Genomic DNA, 26,260 nt, shown 5'->3' with positions numbered 1-26,260 from the left:
ATCAAAACTCATGATCCAACCTGATATGAGCGAAATAATGGTGTCATGTTTTCCAAATGTGACCAGTAGGGCGATTGTCTAAAACCTGCATCAATCATTATTACAATCTCAATTGTTCTGATTGGCTGACTTTGTGCGTTTCTTGTTGCAACAATGCATTGTGGCCAATAGTGAGCGAGCATTAACCAATCAGAGATGATTGCGATCGTGACATTGTAGCTGTCAAACAACCGCGGTAGGGCCACAGTTAAAAACGATTACTATAACTTTTAGAGACTGTGTCAAATCACTTTTCAAAATTCCTTTCTTAGCGGAAGCCTACGTCATAATAGCTATCTGCATGCCAAATCTCAGCCCGATCACCAGTCAGTCAGTCATTCTTCTTTTCCTTTTATATATTTAAATTATTACTACCGTAAAAAAAAAGATTCTGACGAATTGAGAACCTCCTTCTTTTTTGAAGTCGGTTGATAATAATAACCTACATTTACCAACTAAAGTTAACACTAACAGTTGATCTAAATAAAACAACAATAATAATTTACTTTTAATGAAATAATAATGAATCCAACATGATTTGATGCTGATTTCTACACTCATTAGCATTAGATTAACAAAGTATTTAGTCGAAATCTCCTAAATATATAAAACGATTGACTGACTGACTGATCTATCAACACACAGCTCTAACTACTGGACGGATCAGGCTGAAAATTGGCATGCAGATAGCTATTATGATGAAGGCATCCGCTAAGAAAGGATTTGTGAAAATTTGACCTCTAAGGGGGTGAACCAATACGTAGTGGGCATTTAAGATGTCGACAATTGTAATTGTTTCAATAACTTCTTTGGTACACCGAGATAAAAATACAATTCTGAAGTGGCCGACATCCTTGCCAATTCCTTCGGGGTAACCTCTGTTGTAGATTCAGCCATACTTGCCGGTAAAGCTGCCACAGTGTAGAAAGATCCAGGCATTTGCATAGGACACATTGGACATACTGGAATGGCCATTGGTATGGGGCATGCTATGCTTTGGCATGGACTAGTGGATTTAATACAAGGCCTAGGAGTGCAAGGTTTACGGGTAGTGGTTGTGGTAGTGGTGGTGGAAGTGGTGGTAGGAACTGTTTGTGATAAGAATTGAGGTTGCTCGCAAGACTCGTCGACTGGTGTTGTAAGACATTCATCTGGAAAAATAATATTTTTATGTGCGTTTTTAGAAATTAAATCTCACTTGCTTTAACGGTGAAGGAAAACATCGTGAGGAAACCTGCATGCCGAAACCCAAATGTTTACAAATTATAGTGGTAGTCTTTTAACTCCTCATAAAAGCCTATAAGTTGACAACCAGATTTTGAAATCATCAACAACAACAACATCAACTCCTTGATACTAATCAAGGAGAATAAATCTTTGCATGTTTATTACTAGTGAATATACTGTAGCCGTACTGTACCTTGCGAATCCTGTTGCCCATAATTCGTCAGATAGTCCTCATTCCTTCCAGCTCTCAGCAAGTTCGGAGCCCCCTCCGACCTCTCCCTTCTCCTCTCTTTGCACTCGTCACACATTGCACAATACACCTCCAGCATTTCTGGATGCTCCAGCTGCTGCCTACAGTGCCGGCAGGCTGTACGGCAATTGATTATGCCAGAACGGATTGGCAGGATGGCCAGCCAAGTGAAGAAAAGTATTGGCAGCATTCTGTAATCATCAAAATAAGAATTCATGAGCACTTTTTGAAAGTTTTCCATGAGCTTATTTGATTATAGTCACATGAATATAGATATTATAGATAGATAAATAGATATTAGTTTCGAGAGCATTTTCTAAATAAAATCTTATGATCTTATTAGACTTTTCCTTCATAATTTCCTTATTAGATATTAGTCTAATCTCTAAAATCTCTCATAAGGAAAATATCAATGTTAGCTCATTAAATAAAATGCGGAGTACAATTTAGATAGTGTCCTATGACGTGTCCTTGCTTAAAAGATTAATTAATCGTTATTCAAGATAAATCTTAATTTTACCAATTCAGTAGAATCTCATTAATCCGGCATTATTAAAAACCAGAGGGAGCCGGATTATCGGAATATTCGGATTACTGGATTTTATAGAAAAAGTCATAATAAAAAACTAACATGTCTCACAACTTCCTAATTGCACAGTTTTTAAATAATCTTTAATTAAGGTGAGATTTGAGACTAGATGAGTCCGAAACATCTACAATCTACATATTAAAATCAATGATTTGTTACTAACTTAATATATTATACTATATTCGTTAAGTTATAATGGTTTTCTGGTCTTTAATTGGTTGTAAATTTGTTACGGATTTCCGTAGTCCTCATTTCGTAATTGCGTACATAATATGCGCCTTGCAGATCATTACGGTAACCTACTTCTTTATCAATGAAATGTATACGATACTACAATCTTATTTGATAACTATTACGATGTTAGTATAAGAAGGTACGATTCATAGATTAATTCAATTTTCCGCATACTAGCAACAATTTGACACCTATAGTAGAGAGAGAGCCAGCGCGTGCCAGACCTTCGTTATTTTATAAAAGCTAAAAGTTTCTCTGCGTATTGTCCTCAACACAGGGAGGAACGAACAGCGACTATGAAGTTTGGATCGTGGTGGCTTTACGATCTTTGCAATTAGGTACATAACATTTTGTCAAGAAAACACTGGACTGTTTATTTTACTAAAATGCTATAAGGATAAACTGACAAAATTATACAAGAAGGCTTTGCATTTGATTTGTATGAAAATCTTTGAGCCCGTATAATTTTGAAAAGATATATCTTCACGGAAATTTGATCAACCACAGACTTTATTACAAAGATATTTGTAGATATTTAAAATATCTACAAAATTTCATTGCGTTTGCTTGGTCAATATTCAAAAACGAATCAAATTCTATTTGTATGGAGATCGTTCTAAATACACTCCTCTTAAGTGTAGAGGCCTAGAGACGTTTATGTATTCAGCCTAAAGTCGCTTGGTGATATGGCTTTATCAATATCGTAACTAGCCGTAAACCCACTAGAATAAAACACATCAAAAAGTACCTATTTCGATCGATATTTACCTTGCGCTCGTTTGTAATTCCGTTTTGACAAATTATTTTTAGTTTTGTTTGTTTCTACTTCCACTATTACAAATGAATCGTGTTTGTTGTGTGTAATTTAGTCAACGGCGTATTTCAAATGGATGAATTTATTTTGGCTTCCAATTTTCCGTAAATCGACGTTGGACCACTGATATGCATATTTTATTTACAAGGTCCCAAAGGTCTCCCCTGACTGAAATGAATTACAGATTACAATTTGAATATTATTTAGATGCTCTCTATGATAATAATGATTTAAAGGTTATATTTATATTAAATACTAGCTGTTGCCCACGACTTCGTCCGCGTGGATTAGGGTTTTTAAAAATCCCGGGGAACTCTTTGATTTTCCGGCGTAATGAGTAACCTATGTCACTCCAGCACGGCTAGCATGGGCCGAAGATAAAAATTATATCCCCCGATTTTATCCACTGGACAGGAGACAACATTAACTTCTCCACCCCTCAGAGCACGGCAACAGGGGAGAGGAGAAGTTTATCCCCGTTTGACATTTCACGGGGACTTGGGGGACTATTTATCCACCGTCTATAGCATGGGGCCAAATAAAAGAAGTTAAACTGTCCTTTTTTGACATTTGAGAGGGATAATTTTATCATCGAGATTAGAGGTGGGTATAATGCTCATAGAACTTTAACTCAATTATTAAAAGATCAAAAAACATGTTTCGCGCTTTCTTTATTAGTTTGAAATAGAGAATTTAGAACGAAAATAACATGAGCACGTAATTAGTGATGGAAGTAATCCCTTTGAATTTCCCGACGCTGAGTTCCGACACTTGTTTCGGATGGACAAATATTATGTGCTGTACTTATGCGAGCAGCTTAATGAAGCACTAAAGCCGATTAATTCGGTGGATGGAATCATAAAAGTAAGTAAGTACTTACCTATTACCTAAAACCATCTTGTGCAAACGAATAGGTACCTAATTTAGGATACCTACTTAGGTAGGTAGTAGGTACCTACAAATAGGTCCTACATGCGGCTATTATCTATTTATTCTACGTCCTCACATCTATAAGACTCTTGGCAGATGGTAGTTACCAGTGAGATACAAGTCAAGATCATGGGATGACTATTGCCCGCGACTTCATCTGTGTGGATTTAGGTTTTGAAAATCCTGTGAGAACTATTTGATTTTCCAGAATAAAAAGTAGCCTGTGTCCATCCTCAGGATGTAAGCTAACTCTGTAGGTACTAAATTTCATCTAAATCGGTTAGACTGTTGGGCTGTGAAAAGCTAGCAGACAGACAGGCAGACGCACTTTCGCATTTATAATATTAGTATGGATTATTGGAAATATAAAATAACACAATGTCTCATTAGGTATAATAAAATCATTTATTTGAACAAAATAGGCAGGAGTCTAATTTAACAAAACAATTCTTAAATTAAAATACCTAACATATTAACTGAAACAAGTTACACACCTATATCATAGTTCAATACATATTGATACACAAACACAATAACACTTTACAAATTATAATGGTTCATCATAAGTGTTTTGTAAGAGTAAATATGTTAGCCTATTATACTTTATAGACCATTTCAGTATATCCTCTTACTTTTAATTTATTTTTATTGAAAATCATTAATGTATAAATTGTATATTTCAGAATTCCAATGGAACAACCAAAGGACAGACTAGAAAATGTAACAAATAAAGAAGTCTCACATATCTATGGATCAAACCAGACTGCTAACTGTTGCCCGACAATAAAAGGGAAAAAGGGATGGAATAATAAATACATATTTGCATTAAAATATATTTCTTTAACTACCTATTACCTAAAACCACCTTGTGCAAACCCATCCTTATATCTACTACTATTACTAGGGTTCTGAAGGTACCAATGGGACCCTATTACAGTCTCAGCTCTCCGTCTGTCTGTCTCTCCTGAAACGGAACAGGTTAAAGTTGAAATTTTGTATTTCTATTGCTGCTATAACAAAAAATAACAGTTTCAAAATGAACCCTACAAATTTTGCTTTAAGTACTCTTTCTGTGTGATTGAGTAACAAACACAAACTTTTAGGCATAATATTAGGAATACCAATTAAAACAATGCTTATTTGGGTGTACACAAATCTCTGATGTTAACTTAACAGATCTAAAAGTAGTGCTATTATCCTTAAGAAAAGGAAGTAACAAGTTTAATGTTCAATCAAACCACACTGCCATAGAATAACTTCCTATATTCATAACTATTTACAAATTACAAAAATGTACTTATCCTCTACTTTTTATTCATTTATTGGCATTTATAGGCAAACAACTCGGGGCTATTGGTTTTATAAAGTACCCACTGTGTACAAAGTGGGTAAAAGGACAGTCTCACCATAGTCCACCACCGACACTTCAAAGATTTCCTGCCATAAGATAAAAAACATTGGCTTGACATGCTTATAAAGAAATTAGGTTAGTTTAATAGCTCAAACTATACTAGCTTAACCAATTTTAAGTGATATTGAACTCTTCTCAGTGCAGTGTGCAGAACTGCTAGTTTTATCATCATCTCAAACAATAATGAAAATATTTTATGTTGATAAGATGTGTACCTAACTTACCTATTCCAATAGGCACCTAAAGTTATTTTGATTTTGTTATACAAGACACACATTTAATAGAACTAAATTAATACACGCATCTCTCTGGCTGGCCCATTATGAAGTCTTCAGGTCCAATTCCTGTTGAGCATTCATGCCCAACAGTGATAATTATGTGCTCATATATGTGCCCGACGGCACTATTGAGACATTCCCGGTGGGCTTACATCCCGAGCTGCCTCATCATACTTAGTAATAGTATGTGTCAGTCAGTGCCCTTCTTCAAGTACATATTTCCATGTCTGCAAATAAAACAACAATTTATGCATTTCTTTGTCGCTAACAATATCAATATATTATCATTTCAATTTTGTGTACTGACTAACACAAATTGTCTTTGTGATACTTACTGTGATAACTAAGAATTTCAACTATTCGATTATTTTTTAATTTGGATAATTTAAAAGTGGAGTTAGGTTAAGTAAACACAATAACAATACAATTGTACGTGCATAATCTTCTGTGAATGTTTTTTAAACTATTTTACGGCTCCGGGTTCTAGCTCTTTTAAAATAAAAAGCAGCCACAGACGAGTTACGAGTTGGTTACGAGTAACGAAAACGCGCAAAATCAAAAGCACAGATAAAAAATAATAACACTTTGACATTAGCCGAGGACTAGTCTTTCCCCGCCTTATCACCGGGGATAATTATATCCAACCCTGTGCCCATGCTCGGAGAGTGGAAATAACTATCGGAGGGGATAAAATTTTTATCCTTTCCTCGGGGAGAAAATTTCCCGGCCCATGCTAGGCCTGCAGGTCTTTAACTATAATACATACATCCCGCCACATCGTTACTCCGTTGCGGCGTCGAAATCGAAAAGCCAACAAACAAACAAACAAACAAACAAACAAACATACTTTCACATTTACAATATTGGTAGTGATTATAGCTTTCTACTTCGTTCGACTTCGTCCTGATTACCAATAGCACTCGGGGATTGTGTAGATTGTAGATCCCTGAGATATAGATATATGCCTGACAGACACTCAGAAGTTAGAAATTAACAATTTCTTTCTATAGACAAGTGTGTAAGAAGTTCGTGTAATTTACAGGAGTTGTGCTGATAACAATGGCGACTTAGCTAATTAACACAAGTTGGTTGGCAAGTTAAACACACTGCCCCAAGTTATTTAATTTAGCGCGGAGCTCTCAACTTAGCTCATAGAATTTTAAACTCGATAATGCTGAAAGAAAAGTTAGAAGTAAGTTGAGAGATCTGAAGTAAGTATGTACCATGACATAAGAGGATAGCGATAGGTCGAATTGGCAATCGGGATATGGCGCACGTCACCCGCGCTCGCCCGCGCTGGTTTAGTGCGGGGGGGTGTGCGGGTGTGCGGGGCGTTCCCTCCCCGATTCCCATTTCAACCTGTCACGTACTATACCTACAGATTTTTTTAATCATTCGAGCATCTAATGTTGCGAAACTAATCATTTGCGCGACAAATTAAAAAAAAATAGAATAGAAAAAACTTACGTTTTATGTCCCACACAAAATAACTTGGTTTACGCCCAATTTTTCAATTATTTAACATAAAAATAGAGTGATTTCTGCTGGAATTTTTTTATGTTGAAAAATAGAAAAATATTTGTATTACGCAATGTGACGTCATTAGTTGCTTTCGGTTGCAGCGTGACGTTAATAATTAATTAGGTATGTTAAAAATAAATACTAACATGATTTTTTCAAATATTTGTCTTTGATAATGAATTGTAGCCCCATAAACTACCACTGCACAAAAAATAAATCACTTCATTTTATTACTACAGTCCAAGACCCTATTCAGTATATTGTGTCCTTCTCTATATCAAATGAAATGAAGTGAAATATTTAAACTAGGCACTATGCATGTTTGCGAGTTAATTCAGTTACATTTTAAAGTACTGAATAAAATATGTTGACCACTTAAACTGAAACGCGCTGGTTTTACTGAATGCCATCAAAACTTATGACTTACTGTAAAATGTACCTATAATCTATTCTTTTATGTATAGCCTAGTGGGTGCTAGTGGTTTAGAATTGGGCCTGCTATTTAGGCTTCTCAGACCTGGGCGCGTTTAGAACCCTCGTAGCTTTAGTTTTAAAGTTTACGTAATTAATTATCACCACTAGGTATATCATCTTACAAATCTTACAATTCCGACAATCAATAAGAGATGTTACCTATTGTGAATAAATCATTAGTCTTTTATAATTTTATACGTTATGGTTACATCACAAAAAAAAAAAAATGTTAATGAACAAATATTAGTATTTTCAATTTTCAAAGTTAGATAACTATACCAAGTGGCGTATCATATAAAAGGGCTTTACTTGTACATTCTAAAACAGTTTTTTTTTTTTTAATGCATAGTAGTCTTTGATTTATCGTGCAAAATGTCGAAATAATACGACTGTAATTTGGAACCCTCGGTGCGCGAGTCTATCTCGCACTTGGCCGCTTTTTACCTAGTTTTAGTACAAATTATAAATTAACGTCGAATGGATCTGTCAAACATTTGTGTACATTGCATTTGTCGTGGGCAAAGCTGTGCCCTTTGTGCGCGAAAATGGAATTCGGCCGCCTCCCTCTTCCTCATTATTCACATTGGGTAGTTGACAAATGTGCGCCCATCATGTAGATGACAAACAATTCCTTGGCGCGTACTTAGATGTGTACGTTATTCATTAGGTTGATGTCTGTGATTTTCTACAAATCATTTGTTATAACAATAGGGTCTTGGACTGTAGTATTAAAATGACGTGATTTTTTGTATAGCGGTAGTTTATGAGGCTATAATTCGTTATTAAATAAATACCTAAATAAAATCAAGAGTTTTATTTATTTCTAACATGAATGTCACGCTGTACGGAAAGTGAATAATGACGTCACAATCCGTAAACGACAATTTTTTAACATAAAAGTAGAGTAACTTCTGCTGGTTTTTTTTAAATATTTATTTATATTCGTGAAGATTTAAACTTTACGCGTTAGAATCTTATGTTTCAATTGTTTCTGGTCTGTGTATAACTAATAGCGCAGCTGGTTTTAATAATATTGACGTATGTGTGTCTGTCTGTTGCAGGAATCAAATGTCCCGTGTGCAGTAAGTTCGTGCTGCCCGACGACATCGAGTGCCATCTTGTCATGTGCCTGACGAGGCCGAGACTCTCATACAATGGTATGTCTACTCCATAATATAACTACTTCTGTGGCAGGTTCCCACTACATCTTCAGTCAACATGCATGCGGATTGGCAGAACTTCCAGGCATGCAGGTTTCCTCACGATGTTTTCCTTCACCGTTATAGCAAGTGATAGTTATTTGCTTAGCATATAACACCGAAAAGATAGAGATGCGTGCCCAGGAATGAACCCCCGGTCTTCTGAATATACTGTACTATACAGATACTTTTTGAAAGTCAAATAGATGAATTTAACATTTATTACGGGCAATGCATCGAATCCAAAGGTAATACAGGCTACTTGACGTCCTGTTTTCCTGATTTCGTAAAACCTGCATCAATCATTATTACATTCTCAATTGTTGTGATTGGCTGAATTTGTGCGATTCTTGTTGCAACAATAGTGCGCGAGCGTCAATCAATCAAAGGTGATTGCGATCGTGACAATGTAGCTGTCATTCTCCCGCAATCGCGCAGATGAACAAAGTAAGCGGTACTTCAAGTCCGAACAGCTACTTACCTTGTACCAAGCTCTTTTTTTTTTTTTTTTTTTTCTCTTTATTAAAGGGTTTGTTCAATCAGAACATGTCACCCTTGTAACAAATCACAATAGGTATGTATAATAATTATCTTCGTTTTAAAGTTAAATTAAATAGTTTATATAGCATTCTGGCCTCTCGCGATAATGGAGAGGCCAAAATGCTATTACAAACGCCAATATTCCTAATTTCTAAATTAAACATTATAAAAAAATTAAACCTTTCGACTTCATTGCGGGTACATTCCAAAAATATGTGATTTATATCTTCTCTCACTCCACATTCCGAGCAATTCGGGCTAGATGTCTTTTTCATTAGATAACCAAAAGTGTTTAGCGGAAGGTGTCCAGCACGAAGTCTTAAGGCAGTGCAGTGCACGAAGTCTTAAGCTCTAGTTTAGGATCGTGTATGGAGTACTGCAGTCATGTATGGGATTACCAGCTTGATGCATTGGATTCGGTGGATCGTCGTGCTAGACTCATTGGCGACGAAGCCTCAAAGTTTGGAACATTGGTGCGGGTTTGCCTGTCTGTCGTTATTCTAGAAAATATATTTGGAAGAGTGTGCTAAGGAATTATTCGACCTGGTTCCACCCTCGCCATTTTACTATCGAACCGCGAAGTATTTCAAAAGTCTGCTCCTCTACATAGTCGAAATTCCACGGACTTGTACAAACCAATTCGTTTCCTCGTTTTTAACACGCATTGTTAGAATATGGGATGCCCTCCCGGCTTCCGCTTCCCAAGCTTGCTAGCTATAATATCAGTAACATCAAGAGTTACTAGGCACAGAGGCGGATTAAATGATAAAATGCGGTTAACACATTATTATAGCATTCTTAATTGTTTTGAATAGAAACGAAGATACCCGAAGCACAAACTCTCGCTAATCCAACTCTACATGATCGCGCGCGCCCCTTCGTAACCTGGCGCCCCTAGTTCGCCTTAGGGATAATCCGCCACTGACTAGGCATATTCTAGACAGGCGCGCTCTACCTTAGGCGGCATCATCTTCATCACCTACTTTTTGATTGTGTGAAGCTTAAGGTAATGATAATGATTTAATGGTGAGGTAATGGATTTGCATGTCGTTTCCAGAGGACGTGCTGAGCGACTCGAAGGGCGAGTGCGTGATCTGCCTGGAGGAGCTGTGCGCCGGCGACACCATCGCGCGCCTGCCCTGCCTCTGCATCTACCACAAGGGGTAAACACTTCACTTTGTACACCCACCTCGAAAAATGGGGACCTATAGGCAAAACTGTTCGCAGAGGGCGCCACAAGAGGTCCGGCCAGTGCAAGCTGTCATCTTCATAGTTTCTTATCTAGATCAAGGAGGTTTCATAAGTTTACATGACAATATTTTTTAGGGTATGCTGCTAAATTGGCACCGACTCCAAAAAATATTATCATAGAACTACAATGACTCTTGTATACATAATATATTCGGTAATAAATTAAATTATTCTTACTTTTTAGTGTGAGTGGTTATTGAAGTCTGTTTTTTTTTAATTTTTATTAATAGCCGTGCTAAACGCCTCTGACTAGCGCTATAGCTATAGCGTCTGCTAGTCAGGAAATGCACGTAAAAGGCGCGACAATGCGGCGACTTCTCGAGTGGGAACGTTTAAAGGATCCTCAGAGCCGCCACAACGACGCGTCGACCCACTTGTAGCCTCTCTCTGGCGCGGCCGAGTCGCAACTATCAGCAAACAATGCCGGATAACCGCGTAAATACAATGCTGAAAACTGTTCAAATTACACCTTGTAATGGACGCAAAGCTACAGTTTTACTTTAAATGCTATTTTTACTACGTAAAGTAATTCTTTAGGGTTCGCTTCCCCTCTGTTCGTCCGTCCGTCTGTCTGTCAGCGGGCTTTATCTCGTGAACCAAAATAGGTAAAGACCTGAAATTTTCACAGAATGTGTATTTTTGATGCCGCTATAACAACAATTAATGCTAAAAATTTCAAAATTGCTGCCATAAAAATTAAAGTGATATTTCTTGTACGATGGTACGGAACCCTAACAGTGTGAGTCCGACTCGCACTTGACCGATATTTTTTTCTATTCGACTTCAATAATAATTCACCATCAAGCATGCTCCTTTTTTCCGCCGATAAAAATGCAATTACGCATCCCGCACAATGGCAGGTATGTGGGACTCACTAAGGATGAAAACTAGAAGAATTTCGCATATCTTGTAGACTTTTATGGTTTACGAATAGTGCTTTGGATTCCACTATTGGGCATATTATTTCCGCAATGAGTGCCACCACACCGGTCCTCAGCATCCCTTATTTATATCGTGGATCCATCTCATACGAAAAGACTTGCTTATTATCTCCAAATATTAACTTGTGTCTTTTCAAATTCCAGATGTATAGACCAATGGTTCGAAGTGAACAGATCATGTCCGGAGCACCCCGGCGACTAGGGGCCTCGCCCGCCGGCCTCGGCCGGGCCTCGACGAGCCGGCCTCGCGAGGCCTGTGTTCGCGCCACGGTATGGCCCGAAGCGCCAGGAAATGGATTTTGTGGCGTTGCCACGTCGGGCCGCCCGAACTAGTGCCATCGTCGCGAGTGATAATTTTATACAATGAACAGACTGCGCCCCCGGGGGCCGTGTAAATATAAACCTATGCTAGTGAGATGTTTTACCATTTAATTAATTAAAATTAAAATGAAAACAAAAATAAAACAAAAATACAAAGACAATTATATTATAGTAACAACGCTAATGGGAATTTCTCGGTGGAGTATTATATTATTGTACGGATTATTATCATTGGAAATTTTACATCGTTAACTTTGTTTTGTTCCGACGCGGTCGGCGCGAGCTCGTACTAGAAGTTGTGTTGGTTCCTTACGCAGTGACATTCTCATGCAACACTAACATATTCCTGACGATATTGAAGACAATGTAATGTATGAAGATGTGTCCAAGAAGTCACAAAATGCGAACTGAGAATATACTGTCAATAGCAAGCATCGATCAGTCAGTCTTTTTATCCGCATTTATCGTTCTGTACGTAATTCGAGTTTCAATAGTATGTATCAAAAACCGGCCAAGTGCGAGTCAGACTCGCACACCGAGGGTTCCGTAGTATACATACAGTCGTATTTTTCGACATTTCGCACGATAAATCAGAAACTATTAAGCATAAAAATAAATAAAAATCTGTTTTAGAATGTACACGTAAAGCACTTTCATAGGAAAGGTGAAAATACTAATTATTTGTTAATGAACACATTTTAAATTTTTTTCGCGATGCGACAACAAATTCATGGTTTACGGATTTTTCCCCTTACTGTGTGTACTATAGTCTATAAGACCTACCTACCTGACAAATTTCCTGCTTCTAGGTCAACGGGAAGTGCCCTATAGGTTTTCTTGACAGATGCTATCTGACATAGACTATAAGGGTTCCGTTTTTTCTTTTGAGGTATGGAACCCTAAAAACGAAATTCGATAACGAGTAGTTTAACGTCTTTAGGCAACTGTGATAAAAAGATCGGCAGTACAAAATTTTATTGAAACTTTTTCGAACAGATCATCGAAAAAGAAAAAGCGAAATCTGAAACTACAGATTTATAACGATGCTTTTACGTTTATCTTATTGCTCTAAGTCTAGTATGATCTTGCGGCGACTGTATAATTCGTTTGATATAATATGTATGATAACGTGTAAGTATCGTATTGTATATTATGTATATTGTATAGTGCCGTCGTTGAGTTGCAGTAAGTATCGCGCCACATATCTGTTCCGTAGCTTATGTATAATTATATGATTTGATCTTTTTCATCTTGATAAATAAAGTTGATTTGTTTCTAAATTTTCTACGATTGTTTCATTTTGTACCTCAGGCCAGGCACTAATCTAGCAGTGATGTGAGGAAATTCTCTTCATATGTCTCACACGATAACTGTTTTACAAGGATGTTCAATATAAGAGATACTTCAGTATAAGTATTTATTTCGCTTAACATTTAACATGTGGGTATCATCCAGTGACGTGCACAGTGTTTGAAGCCAGGGTAAGCAGTAGTTAGCTAGGAGCCTATTTACTGGCAGGTCATAATGAAAAATATGCATTGAGCTAGTACAACTGGGGTAAGCAGTGCATTTATGCCTCTATGACCGGCACGCCACTGGTATCATCAAGCGGTCCCCTATCGCATGAAGGAGCGATGCCTGGGCCCGCGCAGCATCCGCGCGCCTCCCCAGCCCATCCCCGCTGGAACAGACAACAGTAGCATTTTATACATTAAGCTTTTACTATAGAATCCATACTTATAATATTACTAGCTGATGCCCGCGACTTCGTCCGCGTGGAATAAGGTTTTTTTTTAAATCCCGTGGGAACTCGTTATGGCCTATGTCACTCTCCAGGTCTTTAACTATATCCATGCAAAAAATCACGTCGATCCGTTGCACCGTTGCGACGTGATTGAAGGACAAACCAATAAACCAACAAACAAACACACTTTCGCATTTATAATAGGGGTAGTGATAAATGCAAAAGTGTGTCTGACTGTCTGTTTGCTAACGGCCCAACAGTTAAACCGATTTTGATGTTTGGTTAAGAGTTAGATAGCTCTGTCAGGCTCGCGCAGTGCGCACCGAGGGCTCCGTACTACAGTCGTATTTTTTTGACATTTTACACGATAAATCAAAAACTATTATGCCTGAAAATGAATAAAAATCTGTTTTAGAATGTATCCCTTTAATATGATACCCTACTTGGTATGGTAACCTTACTTTTAAAATAAAAAATACTAATTATTTGTTCATGAACACATTTATTTTAATGATTTATATTTTCTCCTTTACTAGGAGCAATAAGACCTACCTACCTACCAAATTTCATGATTCTAGGTCAACGGGAAGTACCCCATAGGTTTTCTTGACAGACACGACGGACAGACAGACAACAAAGTGATCCTATAAGTGTTCCTTTTTTCATTTTGAGGTACAAAACCCTAAAAAGAAAAATAATGGATATATTTTGCAGAGAAAAGATATACTCACATGCGACGTAGTGCGCTGGCCCGAAGTGGCCGAAGTGTTGCGCTCCTTCCCACGCGCCGCGCCCACGGCTGGACAAACAAACGCACGATCATCATCATTATCAACCCATCGCCGGCTCGCTACGAGCACGGAACTCCTCTCAGAGAGATCTATAGAGCGCACTCTGACTTTGCTTATACTTAAGAAAGAATTAAAACGAGACAGAGCTATATCTTTTACATAATCTGTCTCGTTTTCTCAATCTTAAGTCTGAGCAAAGTCAAAGTGCGCTCTATAGATCTTAGGGTCAGAGTGAGAAGGGTTTGGCCATAGACCACCACGCTGGCCAAGTGCGGATTAGCAGACTTTATACACCTTTGACAACATTATGGAGAATTCTCAGGTGTTCAGGTTTCCTCACGATGTTTCCCTTCACCGTTAAAGCAAATGATATTTAATTGGTTATAACGCACGAGTCAGAGGTGCGTGCCCGGGATCGAACCCCCGACCTCCAATTAACAGGCGGACGTCCTAACCACTAAGCTATCACAGCTTCCGCACAATAAACATTCAAATCATTCACTGCATAGTTTCGTTTTTGGTAGTGGTAAGTGCATACTGAGATTTTTGTCTCTATCATTTGTATGGGATTACGTGACAAAGAGAGCGCTATAGTGGCAGTACTCACAGATGCCTGTAGTGTGCATGCGGGGCCCCGAACCGCCCGCGCTCGGCGCCCGAGCCGCGCCGCACGCCTCTGTAACGACGAAACAATAAGATCATTTAATATTCAGTGTTCCATACCCGAAGAGTGCCAACAGGACCCTATTAAGGCTTCGCTGTCCGTCCGTCCGTCTGTATGTCAGCGGGATGTATCTCGTGATCTGCAATAGGTAGAGAGTTGAAATTTTCACAGAATGTATATTTTTTTGCCGCTATAACAAACAATAAAAAATTTAAAATGGCTGCCATGTACATTAAAAAAAAAGTTGTTGAATAGAGGTATGTAGGATGGTAAATACCTGTTTATCGGCAGAGAGTAGGGCTGATGCAGGGCGGTGAAGTCATCCACGTGCAGCGAGGGCGGGCGCGAGGTGTTGGGCGGGCGGGATCGGAACGCGTCCGCGCCGCCCTCCGCGCGCACTCTGCTCAGAGCCACTGGAACACAATTAATAGAAACCACTAATTAACAATCTCCACATATTAACAAAATTAACGAATTATAATCTCCACATATTGACAAAATAAACCAATTACATATAATCTCCACATATTGACAAGATTAACAAATTAATAATCTCCACATATTAACAAAATCAATGAACTATAATCTCCACATATTGACAAAATAAACCAATTACATATAATCTCCACATATTGACAAGATTAACAAATTAATAATCTCCACATATTAACAAAATCAACGAATTATAATCTCCACATATTGACAAAATAAACCAATTACATATAATCTCCACATATTGACAAGATTAACAAATCAATAATCTCCAGATATTGACAAAATTAACAAATTAATAATCTTCACATATTGACAAAATTAACAAATTAACAATCTCTACATATTGACAAAATTACCAAATTAACAATCTCCACATATTGACAAAAGGTCTGACATAGGTACCTTATCGTATAAGTGGAGTGAACTCACCGGCAGGCCTCTTGTCGTCGCAGGGCATGGCCTCGGGGCGCGCGTCGAGGCAGCCCGCGAGGCGCCGCACGCCGGCCGCCAGGCACTCCGCCCCTCCGGACAGGTGGCTGTTGGCTATGTCCATTACATCGCAGGACACCTGCAATACAAAGATAAAAACGTCAAAAACTGCCTTCAGTTCTATTATCAAACCACATAGAAGACATAATTTTTTCCCTAGCGTTAAGGTTGTCTGGAAGAGATCCCTATTTAGCGATAAGACCGCCTTTTTGTACCTACTTATTAAGATTTCTTTTTGTAACCTGTCATTTGTGTTTCTGTGGTGCAATAAAGTATATACATACATACATACATACATAATTATGTAGTCGCGAACTATGAACCTCATAAGAAAGCTCAGTTGTCTTAAAAGAAAGTATATCAAGAGTAACTCAGCGGGCGATGGAGAAATGCTTGGAGTTTCTCTACAAGATCATAATACCAGAAAAAGAGAAGATCCATAGGAGAACCCAACCAACATAGCTCAACGGGTTATGAAGCTGAAGTGGCAATGGGCACATAGTTCGAAAAACCCATAGACGGGGTCCCAAGGTCGTCCCAAAGGGTCGCTGCGAATTCGCTATTCGCAGCCACCCCTATAAAGCGCAGCGTTGAAATAGAAATAGCGTAATAGCGTCCCTCCACTAGGTGAATAGACGTCATCATACGAGTCGCAGAGAGCCGCTGGATTCAGACGGCGCAAAACCGTGGCGTGTGGAAGTCGCTAAAAGAGAATTATGTGGTGAGCAGGCTTACCAGCTCGTTATCATGAACATCGTCCTCTCCGCTGGCAGAAGGCACGTTCAACCAGTACCCAGTAGTCAGTCGTTCATCGTTCGCATCCCCAATACAATATATCTGCCGAGCCGCAAACTGGACTACTAGGGGTTCTGGGCAAGGTAGAATAAATTCCAAAGCCTCATTCGGAGATGCTTCTTCAGACGACTTCAGCTTTTGTAGGTGGGTTATTAGGAAGTTCGCGTTGAATAGGACTTCTTCATCAGAGTTTCTTTCCTGAAAAAATTTCCAATTTGAGATCAAAGGCAAAATTTTCAATACCAGACATCTGATTAATTTATCACGCCATCGTCTCCTCGGCCTGCCACATTGGCGTTGATGATTCTGGGGAGTCCAAAAAGAAGCAAATTTTGCTCAGAATACCAGACATGTGACATGGTATTACAGACCCCAAAAGAGATTAATTGATTCTCATTAATTTACTCAGAAGATTCAAAGGGACTAAAGGTGCTCTGGTTACTGTAAATCATTGTGGATAGCCTCTCACGAGATTTAAGTAATTGGTAAAGTCTCGGGAACTTAGCTGAACACCGTTTAACTTTTTATTCACAGTTTGTCCGAAAGTGCATCAACAATTAAATTGTATAAAATAAGTTTTTCTAAAGAATTGTACCTTCAAAATTTTTTCCAAAGACATAACAGGATGACCTTCATCCGAGGACGTATATCCGACCATGTCAGCCATTTCACTCAACGTCAGAACGCTCTTCCTGCCCAAGGCACCCTCCCCAAAGTCCACCTTCAAAATCCTTATCAGATCAATGTACAAGTTCAAGCACTCCGCTCTTTCCTCGCCAGACCCTTCCAGAGCCCATTTGAAGTACTTTCCAAGACTTTCCCGTTTTCTCGTCACGTATTTCCGAAATTGTTGAAATCCATATTCATGTTCAGTCAAAACGAAATATGCACGTAAAACTGATACCGCAACAGCACAAGATTTAGTCAAAGATTCGAGACACGCTGCGGTAGCGTCCAGGAACGATACCAATGCTTCTTTACTGGGCAAAGAATTCCCTAACACTACTTCTGGAGCAGAAGTTAATGGTGTTAAAGTTACTTCAGCATCACAGAATGCTGCTAAAGCATGAGCAACATATTCTTGGGCAGTGACGTGATCACTTGATGCGTTTGCCATGCTGAGGATATTGCATAAAACGGTTTGCACTTCATTCGATTTAGGTCCTCCTGCACTCATTGTGTGTAAAACAGCACACTTGACTGGAGCGTGAGAGACTAAGCATGCTAGAAATCCTAACACTCTCGCTAGACTTGAATTAGCCGATTCCCCTTCCTTCAATTCTCGCATAACAGCTCCAACGGCTGCTCTAGCAACAATTGCAGCGGTATTAGGTGCCAGATCAGCAATTTGTACACATACTCGACGCAGCATATGAACAACTGGTCTATACGTCGACATGCATATAATCTGTATCATATCCGTCAAATCATTTGACAAAGCGTGTAAATGTGCGGACCACATGCGTCTTTCATTTGCCGCATCAGCTAATTCTCTGTCCGAAGGTGCTGCTCTCGTTTGCATTGGCAAAGGTAGGGGTAGTAATTCGGAAAATATTAGTAGACCAGGGACAAATGTATATGGGGCAGTCATTATGTAAGAAATTACTTCAGAGCATAAAGAAGTCCATGGACCACGACGTATAGAATCTCCGTCTTTTGCGTCATCTGCTATAGGTTGAGCGTAAGATAGTAATGCTCTTACGGCTGCCTCGGCGGCTCTTGCAGCCGTTCTGTATCCAATAGATCCGACTGGAAACGTTTTTGCTATCCCATAAGTCTTTAAAATGATCGGGGCAGCAGTTAAATCTCTAAACCGAGGTCCTCGACAACGAACCACTCTTGCTAACATGTCGTCCAATAAATTCAAGCAAGGCAGCAACATTTGAGCCAATTGCAATCCTCTGACTGAAGCAAAGAAAGATGTGTGCATGCTTGGTTGGTCAAAGTGTGTCGCCAAACGATCTAATATTCCAGATATATGAGCTACACCATCCAAAGAAAACAATTGTAGTACATTATACTTGTATTTTAATTCCACATAATCTTCAATTGGAGATTCGCAAACAATTGAAACGTTTTTCTCGTAATCAGATATGCAGAAATGGCGCAATATTCTTAGGCAAGTCATTAGCTCGCCAGGTAAATCCGCAGAATGTTCTAAACTAGCTTTTAGTATCTCAACACATTCTAGCAAATCGTCGCCTGACAAAACGTCTGGTTTCTCAGTAGGTTTCAAATAAGGGATCACTTCTTGTAAAATACTCGAAACGCTTGGCTCAAATCTATCGTGGTCTCTTGAAACGTTAATCAATCTTGGGCCGTATTTCTTCAAAAATGGGACATTCGCTGCGTATCTAACAGCAGAAACTATTAGATCTATTGCATATCCTTTAGCTGGCGATTTTTGTTTAGAAGACGAATCACTTTTACCTTTAATTTTAAGATCGTTTTCAAACACCTTCATAAGACATTCGGGGTTATCTCCCATGACAATAACGTTTGGGACTGCTGTTTTACCAACACTGCCAAAGCTCAAACAGTATAAAGACTGCAATCTGTCAATCAGTTCGTTTTCCTCCATTTTTCCTGCTTGCAAATCACTGATAGACTTTAAATAGTATATTGCTTTCAATCTATATGCCATTTCGAGACCCACAATTTGTAAATCACTGTAATTACTAATAGTACTATCATGAGGATACAGAGTCTCCTCAGAAGTTTGCTGCCCAAAAGGGTGTTCCAAAACCTTAAAGATCAACTCACACTTCTCCATATTTCTATACAGAAAACTTAGCCCATTTTGTGAATTAATCAACTCGAATATCAAATCATGGATTGGGCTTGTAATTACTAAATTATTACATGTTGTCGGACAAGTCAATAAGTATAAACATACTTCCAAAATGCGATGGATTTCAAAAAACTCCAAGAGTATTTCATTTGAGCATTCTTTATTAATTTCGAACTGGGCTGAAGCGGGCAAAAACTTTTTCGGTTGAGAAATATGGAAGCAATGAGACCTATACATGTACAGAATCTCCTCGAAACATTCCACAATAAAGTTCATTTCCTTGTCAGATAATTCAGCATCTTCCGGATGCCTGTTTTCTGCTGCGTTATTGTTGAATTTGAATACTAAATTGTGTAATTTACCTAATACTTCGTAAATGTTGAACTTTTTGAGGAGTGCGCTCAAGGAAAACTTAATTCTTCCTAAAGGATTCGCTTGCATCATTGCAATCAAAGCCTGGTAACCATTCATAGGTTTTCTAGAATTGTCAGTGTCTTTTTTATCAAACTTTGGGTATACAGCATCTTGCATAAAATGGTCTATTGCTTCCTTTGAAGACAAACAGACATTCAAAGCTTTGAGTATCATCAGACGAATACTCAATGCCATGTACTCTTTAGAATACATCTCAATTAATTGCATTGTCATGTTTATACCATTGTTTAGTAACATCTTCATTACTTGTCCAGAATGTCTATGTGACATCAAAGCTTCTGCGAGACGAATGCCGCATTTCATGTGTCTTATTTTGTAAGTAGGTTGCTGCTGGGCTAACGCGAAGTCATAATTTAACCCGATTCTGCAGAAAGTCACGAGGAGGTTATAAACATCGGTAAATTCATCAGACGATTCCATTCTGTTATAATTACGAAACATTCGGAGGATTATGTCAGTGTTTTTACACAGGCTTGTAAGGGATACATATAGCTGTTCACATTGCAACACCCAATCTTCCCTGGAAGAATTGTCAATTTCCAAAAATGTATTCGAGAAAAACTTTTGCTCCCTTTTTTTCGCTGCAACAGTTATTTCGTATATCTTCGACAAATCTATACTAGCATCACATAACTCATGGAAAGTAGCACTTATTACATCTTTAACAGATTCACTTTTAACATCAGCAAGGCAAGTGATTTTATTAACATGTTCGTATTTCTTCCATTCATCTTTAAATGGATTATAGTATTTGATTATATCTTCAACACCACAGTATTCGTTCAAGTCATAATCGGCTTCCATGTAAGAATTGCCATCTAGATCGTCACAGATATCTTCATCTGATAAAATAGGTTCAAACGGCTCAGCATCCATAGATCGATCATCTTCTGGAATACGGCTCGGGGATTCAATCACTTTCGGCGCTGCCGTGTCTACGATTGGCACTGTGACTAATGTAGAATGTTGTGGATCTACGTAAGCAGTATCGACTTCTTGAGAAGGACTTCTAATACAGCTTTTATGTCTGTAGCTTTGGTGGTAGAAGTCTATGCGCGGTATTTGTTTGCCGCTTCTATCGAATTCGGGACCTTCTTCTGATCTCACAGAGTTAATAGGACTGTTTTCTCCTTCCCTTGGAGACATGGGTCGTCTTTCTCCAGGGGGTGTTCTAGGGCGTTTTCTAGGATCGTCCCGACTGGGGGATCTACTTCCGTAACTGGAATCTCTGATGCGGTTGTAAGGAGAATGTCTCTTTCTATCGAATGGCGTTTGTTTATCGTAAGAAGGAGCGCGACGTTCGTAAGACGAACTGCGTTTATCGAAAGGTGATAATCTTTTTTCGTATGGAGCAATTTTATCGTATGGGATTTTTCTTTCGTAAGATGGAGGTCTTTTGTCGTACGGAGAGCGCGGTTCGTACGAGCCACCACGGGATCTATCGTACGAAGCATCACGGTTCCGACGGTAACCGTCCTTCTTGTATGACCCTCTATCCCACTCTCGGTCAACGCTTCTAGATCTCGAACGGCTTAGAGGTCTATATTCGCCTTTGACAACAAATTCTCTTTCGCGACTTCTTGACCTTGAATGTAGTCTCTCTAACTCCCGACTTCTGTCACGTAATCTTGATGATTCGCGACTTCTTCCTCTTTCGAGTGAGCGTCGGCGGCTTCTGCCTTCGCGTCTCTCTCTATCTCTGTCTATTTCCACAGGTCTGGGGCTATGCCTCAATCTCTCCCCTTCTCTCTCAATACTAATATCTCTTCTTTCTTTCTCCCACTCATTATCTTCCATATGATGGTAGGTCCTAGGATCTTTAGGAGGTTCATTGTCATAATACTCATTTCTGTACATTTGATTGTCATAATTTTCTGGGTAGTTACTTCCATATGCTTCTGGGTTGCTTGCGGTAACAGTAACATTTCCAGTGTATGCCGGGATTGGGTTGGAGGGTTCTGGATTCCAGTCTGACGATTGTGGCACATTGGCAGGTAGAGCGCTCACTTCGCGAGTGACAGGTCTCTGAATGATTGTAGGAGGGTTGACAGCTACGATGGGAGTGTCAGGTAGTACTTGCGTCAAGTTGCCGTAAACTGCAAGAGTGATTGTTGTGTACCAGCCTGAAATTACAACATAATATAAAGCAAGTCCGTACAAAATGAGTTCTCACGCGTTATTTTAACTCTATCAAAAGTCCTTTCTTAGCGGATGCCTATGTCATAATAGCTATCTGCATGCCACATTTCAGCTCGATCCGTCCAGTAGTTTGAGCTGTGCGTTGATAGATCAGTCAGTCAGTCAGTCAGTCAGTCACCTTTTCCTTTTATATATTTAGATTATTAATGATTTTATTATCCATTCTACATCTGATATTCATATTCAATGACCATACAAAAAGTTTATTTTAAAGATATAATATAATGAACTCTAACAACTATTCTGATAAAGGAAATTTTAGAAAAATTATTTGTTACTGTTATAAAACTTACCTCTAAGAACTAGTCCATCAGTGGGTATTCTGGGCTGTTCCACGTTGGACGTGCACTCCATATGTATCTGCCCATTCTGGCAGTAGTCAATACTGCCCAGAGCTTCAAACGTGCAAGCCCCAGGTTTACTCAGATCATTCACAAAGAAGTCTATGTGGAACTTGGTGGGGTTGGTAGCCCCGAGTCGCACTCCGCCAGGAAAGTCACCTTCCACCCGAGCTCCGAGTGGTATGATACGGATCTCTCGCACATAGACAGATTTTGGAAATTGGACAAGATCAAGATTAAGTTCCTGAAATAGTAACAACACAGTAGTATATACATTTGTATAGTACACAACAGGTCAAGATGGCAATGGGGGACGCCCCGCACACATGCATGTCACCCACACTCGTCCACACCAGGTTAGTGCAGGGGCTGTACTGGTGTGCGAATTGTCCCTATCCTGATTGCCATCTCAACTTGTCGCACACAGATCAGATTTCAAAAAATTTCAAACTACCTTTTAAGATTTTTTTATTTTTTTTATTTAAAAGAATATTGGCCATGTTAAATGACTAATATTCCCCTTTCCTCTCCAACTAAGCGTCAGGCTTGTGCTAGGAGTAGGTACAACAATAGTGCAACGGGCGGGGTTTGAACCGTCGACCTTTCGTCCGTCCACTTCTTTAGATTATTTTTGTAATGTCACCTTTTGTGTAATAAGTATATTTTGAAAACCAAGGAATTTCCTCAAGATTCTTAAAAATCCTAATTCCATGTGGAAGGCATTATCGGCTATTTGGTACAGAGATAGCTTGCATCCTCGACACGGACATAGGCTACATTTTATCACCGAAAATCATCATCAGGGAACTTCCCTCGGGATTTAATAAAACTAAATCTAAATGCAGGCATCACCACATTTAACATACAGTGAAAGATTGTTATAATATAGGAATAAGGATAATACCTACATAAACAGTTTTATAAAGTTGTGCTATCAGATTCAGTAATTAAAAAGCCATGTTTTCAGCTAGTTATCAATGAAAACAGATGTTTATTTATTTATTTACCATTCTTTTCATCATCATCATCATCATCATCAACCAATAGACGTCCACTGCTGGACATAGGTCTCTTGTAGGGACTTCCACACTCCACGGTCTTGCGCCGCCTGGATCCAGCGGCTCCCTGCGACTCGTCTGATGCCGTCCATCCACCTAGTGGGGAGTCACCGGAAGACGCAGCGTTGGAATAGCGCACCATTCTTTTAGATGAAGGAAAATATTGTGAAGAGCCCTACATGGAAGATCATGTTTCAAGGAATTCAAAATATTAGTTATGCAGGACAGGACCTTCATCACAAAAATCTCAAAAAAAAAACTGTCACAATGCTGCAAAAAGAAAAAACCTTTGTGCCAAGCCTCACTTCAAGTTATGAACAAGGAACAAGTACCTAATATTTATATGTATTTTCTTTCGTTTCAAGGTTTTGGTTATTGTGACTATGGGTTTTGGTCTCTTAGACGGAAGTAAAAAATTTATCTTTACCTCGCTAGTATCATGGGAGAAAGTATCGAAGAATAAAAGATCCGGCTGATCGGCGCTCATGTTGGCTCCTCACAAGCCACGTCTATTTAACACATTGTAGAGGGTTATAAACGTATGGAGACTGATTTAGAGCAGAAAGAAATATTAATTTTAACCACAATTCACACTACAAAATCACAAATCTAAGCTTATTTCATGGAAAAACAACAAATTCACATTGAGCGAAATTTATTTGACAGGAGGCTGGCCACAGAGTACATTATATATACTGGTATAGAGACGTCAGCTAATCTTTCGTAGTGGCGCCATCTGTTTCTAATTGCAGTAACTATTGTATGTAATTTTTTTTTTATTTTTTCCGGCCTTGGATACTAGTTTTTTAAGGTCAACTATATAGCTATACGTATAACAGGTATAACACGTGTTCAGGTTTGATTCATATATTATTTTTATAGGTAGTGACTTCAAAGAAAATACGAATCAAAAATTATAATCCCGCTTAGGTACACGTCGCAATATGGCAGAAATTCAGTCTTATTCTTAGTTCGGCCGCATTATTTATTATTTTATACATTGAAAGAAGTACTTTCAGTACTAAAAGTTGAGGTAATAAAACAAAACCCGTAATTTATTATTTAAAACTAAATTTTCTTTTTTTCTTTACACATGATTTTTGTACTGCATTCTCTATGGGTATTAGGTTATGTTGAATTTAGCATGCATTTATAAGTGAATATCCCAGCAGTACACTTGAATGGATGGATCACGGATGCAGTAACACTGCGTAAACAAAAATGTGGCACAAACATGGATGTCAAGGTTGCTATAGTACCCTTATTATAAATGCGAAAGTGTATTTGTTTGTTGGTTTGTCCTCTAATCAAGTCGCAACGTGCAACGGATTGACGTTATTTTTTGCATGGGTATACTATAGACTATACATATAGTCTATGGGTATAAATATAGACCTAGAGAGTGAAATAGGCTACTTTTTATCCCGGAAAATCAAAGAATTCCCTCAGTGTTTTTAAAAACATAATTCCACGCGGATGAAGTCGCGGGCTTCAGCTAGTAGCATAGGAGTAATAGTGTCCTGTGGCTAGTAGTAAATAAATCTTTTTGAGTCGTAGAGATCTTCTTCTTCTTTTTAATTTGCTTTATGGGAAGTCGTAGAGATACCAGACTACAGTGCGACAAGGCTCTCTTGCCACTTGATTGACATTGACAGGGGGGCGCTATTGGAGAACAAAGGCTTAGAATATTCAAACAAGAACAAAGGGGACACTTGACGGCACCGTTAGTTCCAATTTCGCCACGCGCCAAGATAGCCTTGTCGCACCGTAATTTATTTTTTGATAAAACGCCATCTAGTTCTAATTGCACAAACTAGAATTATGGAGATTTTTTATACTAAACAACATTAGTTCTATCTGTTAAGACCCTGAGGCTGGCTGCCGTATGTAAAAAGTACTCTGTGGCTGGCTGAGACATTAACATTGACAGCCACGTGACACACGTTCACATTGACATTTATTTTGTTATTACTTTCTGGCTCTGGATTCTAGCTATATGAGCATAGGCGTCATATTGAGGTTTGAGCAAGATATCGCATGCCATGGCTCTCAAGTAACATTAAAATATTTATTGATCAGGATTTTGAATTATTTTTTTGTCAGTTCGTGGTTACAAGACTAATAATAACTCCGTATAAGTGCGCCTCTTACGTATAGTACGCAACTGGTCGAGATGCCAATCGGGGTATGAGGCGGTGGGACGCACGTCCCGTACACCCGCACAGCCCCCGCGCTAACCCAGTGTGGGATAGCGCGGGTGACGTAGCCATCTCGATCTGTCGAGTACTATAACTATTTCAGCGAGAAGCTACCTGAATCCGTACCTTTTAAGTCAGTTAAGGAAAAATAGGTTACAGGAACCTACATCGACTTCGATATTCACAACAAAACTAATTAAAATGAGATAAACAGAGGGAAATCGTGATGACATAGCTAATA

The 26,260-nt window shown here is 38.8% G+C and overlaps 3 protein-coding genes and 1 long non-coding RNA gene across 5 annotated transcripts in view; 1 reads left to right on the top strand and 3 right to left on the bottom strand.

Moving 5' to 3' along the window:
• LOC117988202 (E3 ubiquitin-protein ligase znrf2) overlaps positions 1-13,304 on the top strand; it is a 99,446-nt gene extending 86,142 nt beyond the window's left edge. Inside the window, exons 2-5 of one of the 2 annotated variants that reach the window (XR_011237524.1) lie at positions 8,829-8,924; positions 10,564-10,669; positions 11,843-12,983; positions 13,029-13,304. Coding sequence is in view for 1 of the 2 variants with exons in the window: in XM_034975317.2 (XP_034831208.1) it covers positions 8,829-8,924; positions 10,564-10,669; positions 11,843-11,900 (260 nt within the window). In the remaining variant the exon portion in view is untranslated. Of the gene's footprint in view, positions 1-8,828; positions 8,925-10,563; positions 10,670-11,842 lie in introns of both variants that reach the window. The other variant, XM_034975317.2, reaches the window with a different exon arrangement.
• Positions 588-10,784, bottom strand: LOC138403232 (uncharacterized). The gene is made up of 3 exons (XM_069503010.1): positions 10,696-10,784; positions 1,460-1,707; positions 588-1,190 (listed from the first exon to the last, which is right to left on the bottom strand). Exons 2-3 carry the CDS (start codon positions 1,704-1,706, stop codon positions 811-813), a joined length of 627 nt encoding a protein of 208 aa, XP_069359111.1. The 5' UTR covers position 1,707; positions 10,696-10,784; the 3' UTR covers positions 588-810.
• LOC138403243 (uncharacterized) lies at positions 4,383-6,537 on the bottom strand. Its single transcript, XR_011237543.1, has 3 exons — positions 6,108-6,537; positions 5,719-5,999; positions 4,383-5,520 (listed from the first exon to the last, which is right to left on the bottom strand). It is a non-coding gene; the product is annotated as an uncharacterized lncRNA (long non-coding RNA).
• Positions 13,305-13,422: 118 nt separating the features above from the next.
• On the bottom strand, positions 13,423-24,489 carry vir (VIR_N domain-containing protein). The gene is made up of 9 exons (XM_034975315.2): positions 24,249-24,489; positions 22,716-23,007; positions 17,593-22,346; positions 16,938-17,195; positions 16,143-16,281; positions 15,496-15,631; positions 15,162-15,230; positions 14,495-14,562; positions 13,423-13,700 (listed from the first exon to the last, which is right to left on the bottom strand). Exons 1-9 carry the CDS (start codon positions 24,306-24,308, stop codon positions 13,636-13,638), a joined length of 5,841 nt encoding a protein of 1,946 aa, XP_034831206.1. The 5' UTR covers positions 24,309-24,489; the 3' UTR covers positions 13,423-13,635.
• Positions 24,490-26,260: the final 1,771 nt, after the last annotated feature.

This window comes from Maniola hyperantus, chromosome 14, assembly GCF_902806685.2.
Source record: "Maniola hyperantus chromosome 14, iAphHyp1.2, whole genome shotgun sequence".
In the NCBI taxonomy this organism is placed as follows: Eukaryota; Metazoa; Arthropoda; class Insecta; order Lepidoptera; family Nymphalidae; genus Maniola; species Maniola hyperantus.
The sequence above is the reverse complement of the archived record's forward strand: the minus strand, read 5'-3'. Positions and strand labels throughout refer to the sequence as shown.

What these genes read in the sequence shown, in the direction of transcription:
- vir (XM_034975315.2), bottom strand. Translation starts at nt 24,308, where the DNA reads ATGAGCGCCGATCAGCCGGATCTTTTATTCTTCGATACTTTCTCCCAT. An exon ending in TGATGGACTAGTTCTTAGAG is followed by an intron (nt 22,347 to 22,715) that starts GTAAGTTTTATA and finishes TTGTAATTTCAG; the next exon opens with GCTGGTACACAACAATCACT. An exon ending in CATGCACACTACAGGCATCT is followed by an intron (nt 14,563 to 15,161) that starts GTGAGTACTGCC and finishes TTGTTTGTCCAG; the next exon opens with CCGTGGGCGCGGCGCGTGGG.
- LOC138403232 (XM_069503010.1), bottom strand. Translation starts at nt 1,706, where the DNA reads ATGCTGCCAATACTTTTCTTCACTTGGCTGGCCATCCTGCCAATCCGT. An exon ending in TGGGCAACAGGATTCGCAAG is followed by an intron (nt 1,191 to 1,459) that starts GTACAGTACGGC and finishes TTATTTTTCCAG; the next exon opens with ATGAATGTCTTACAACACCA.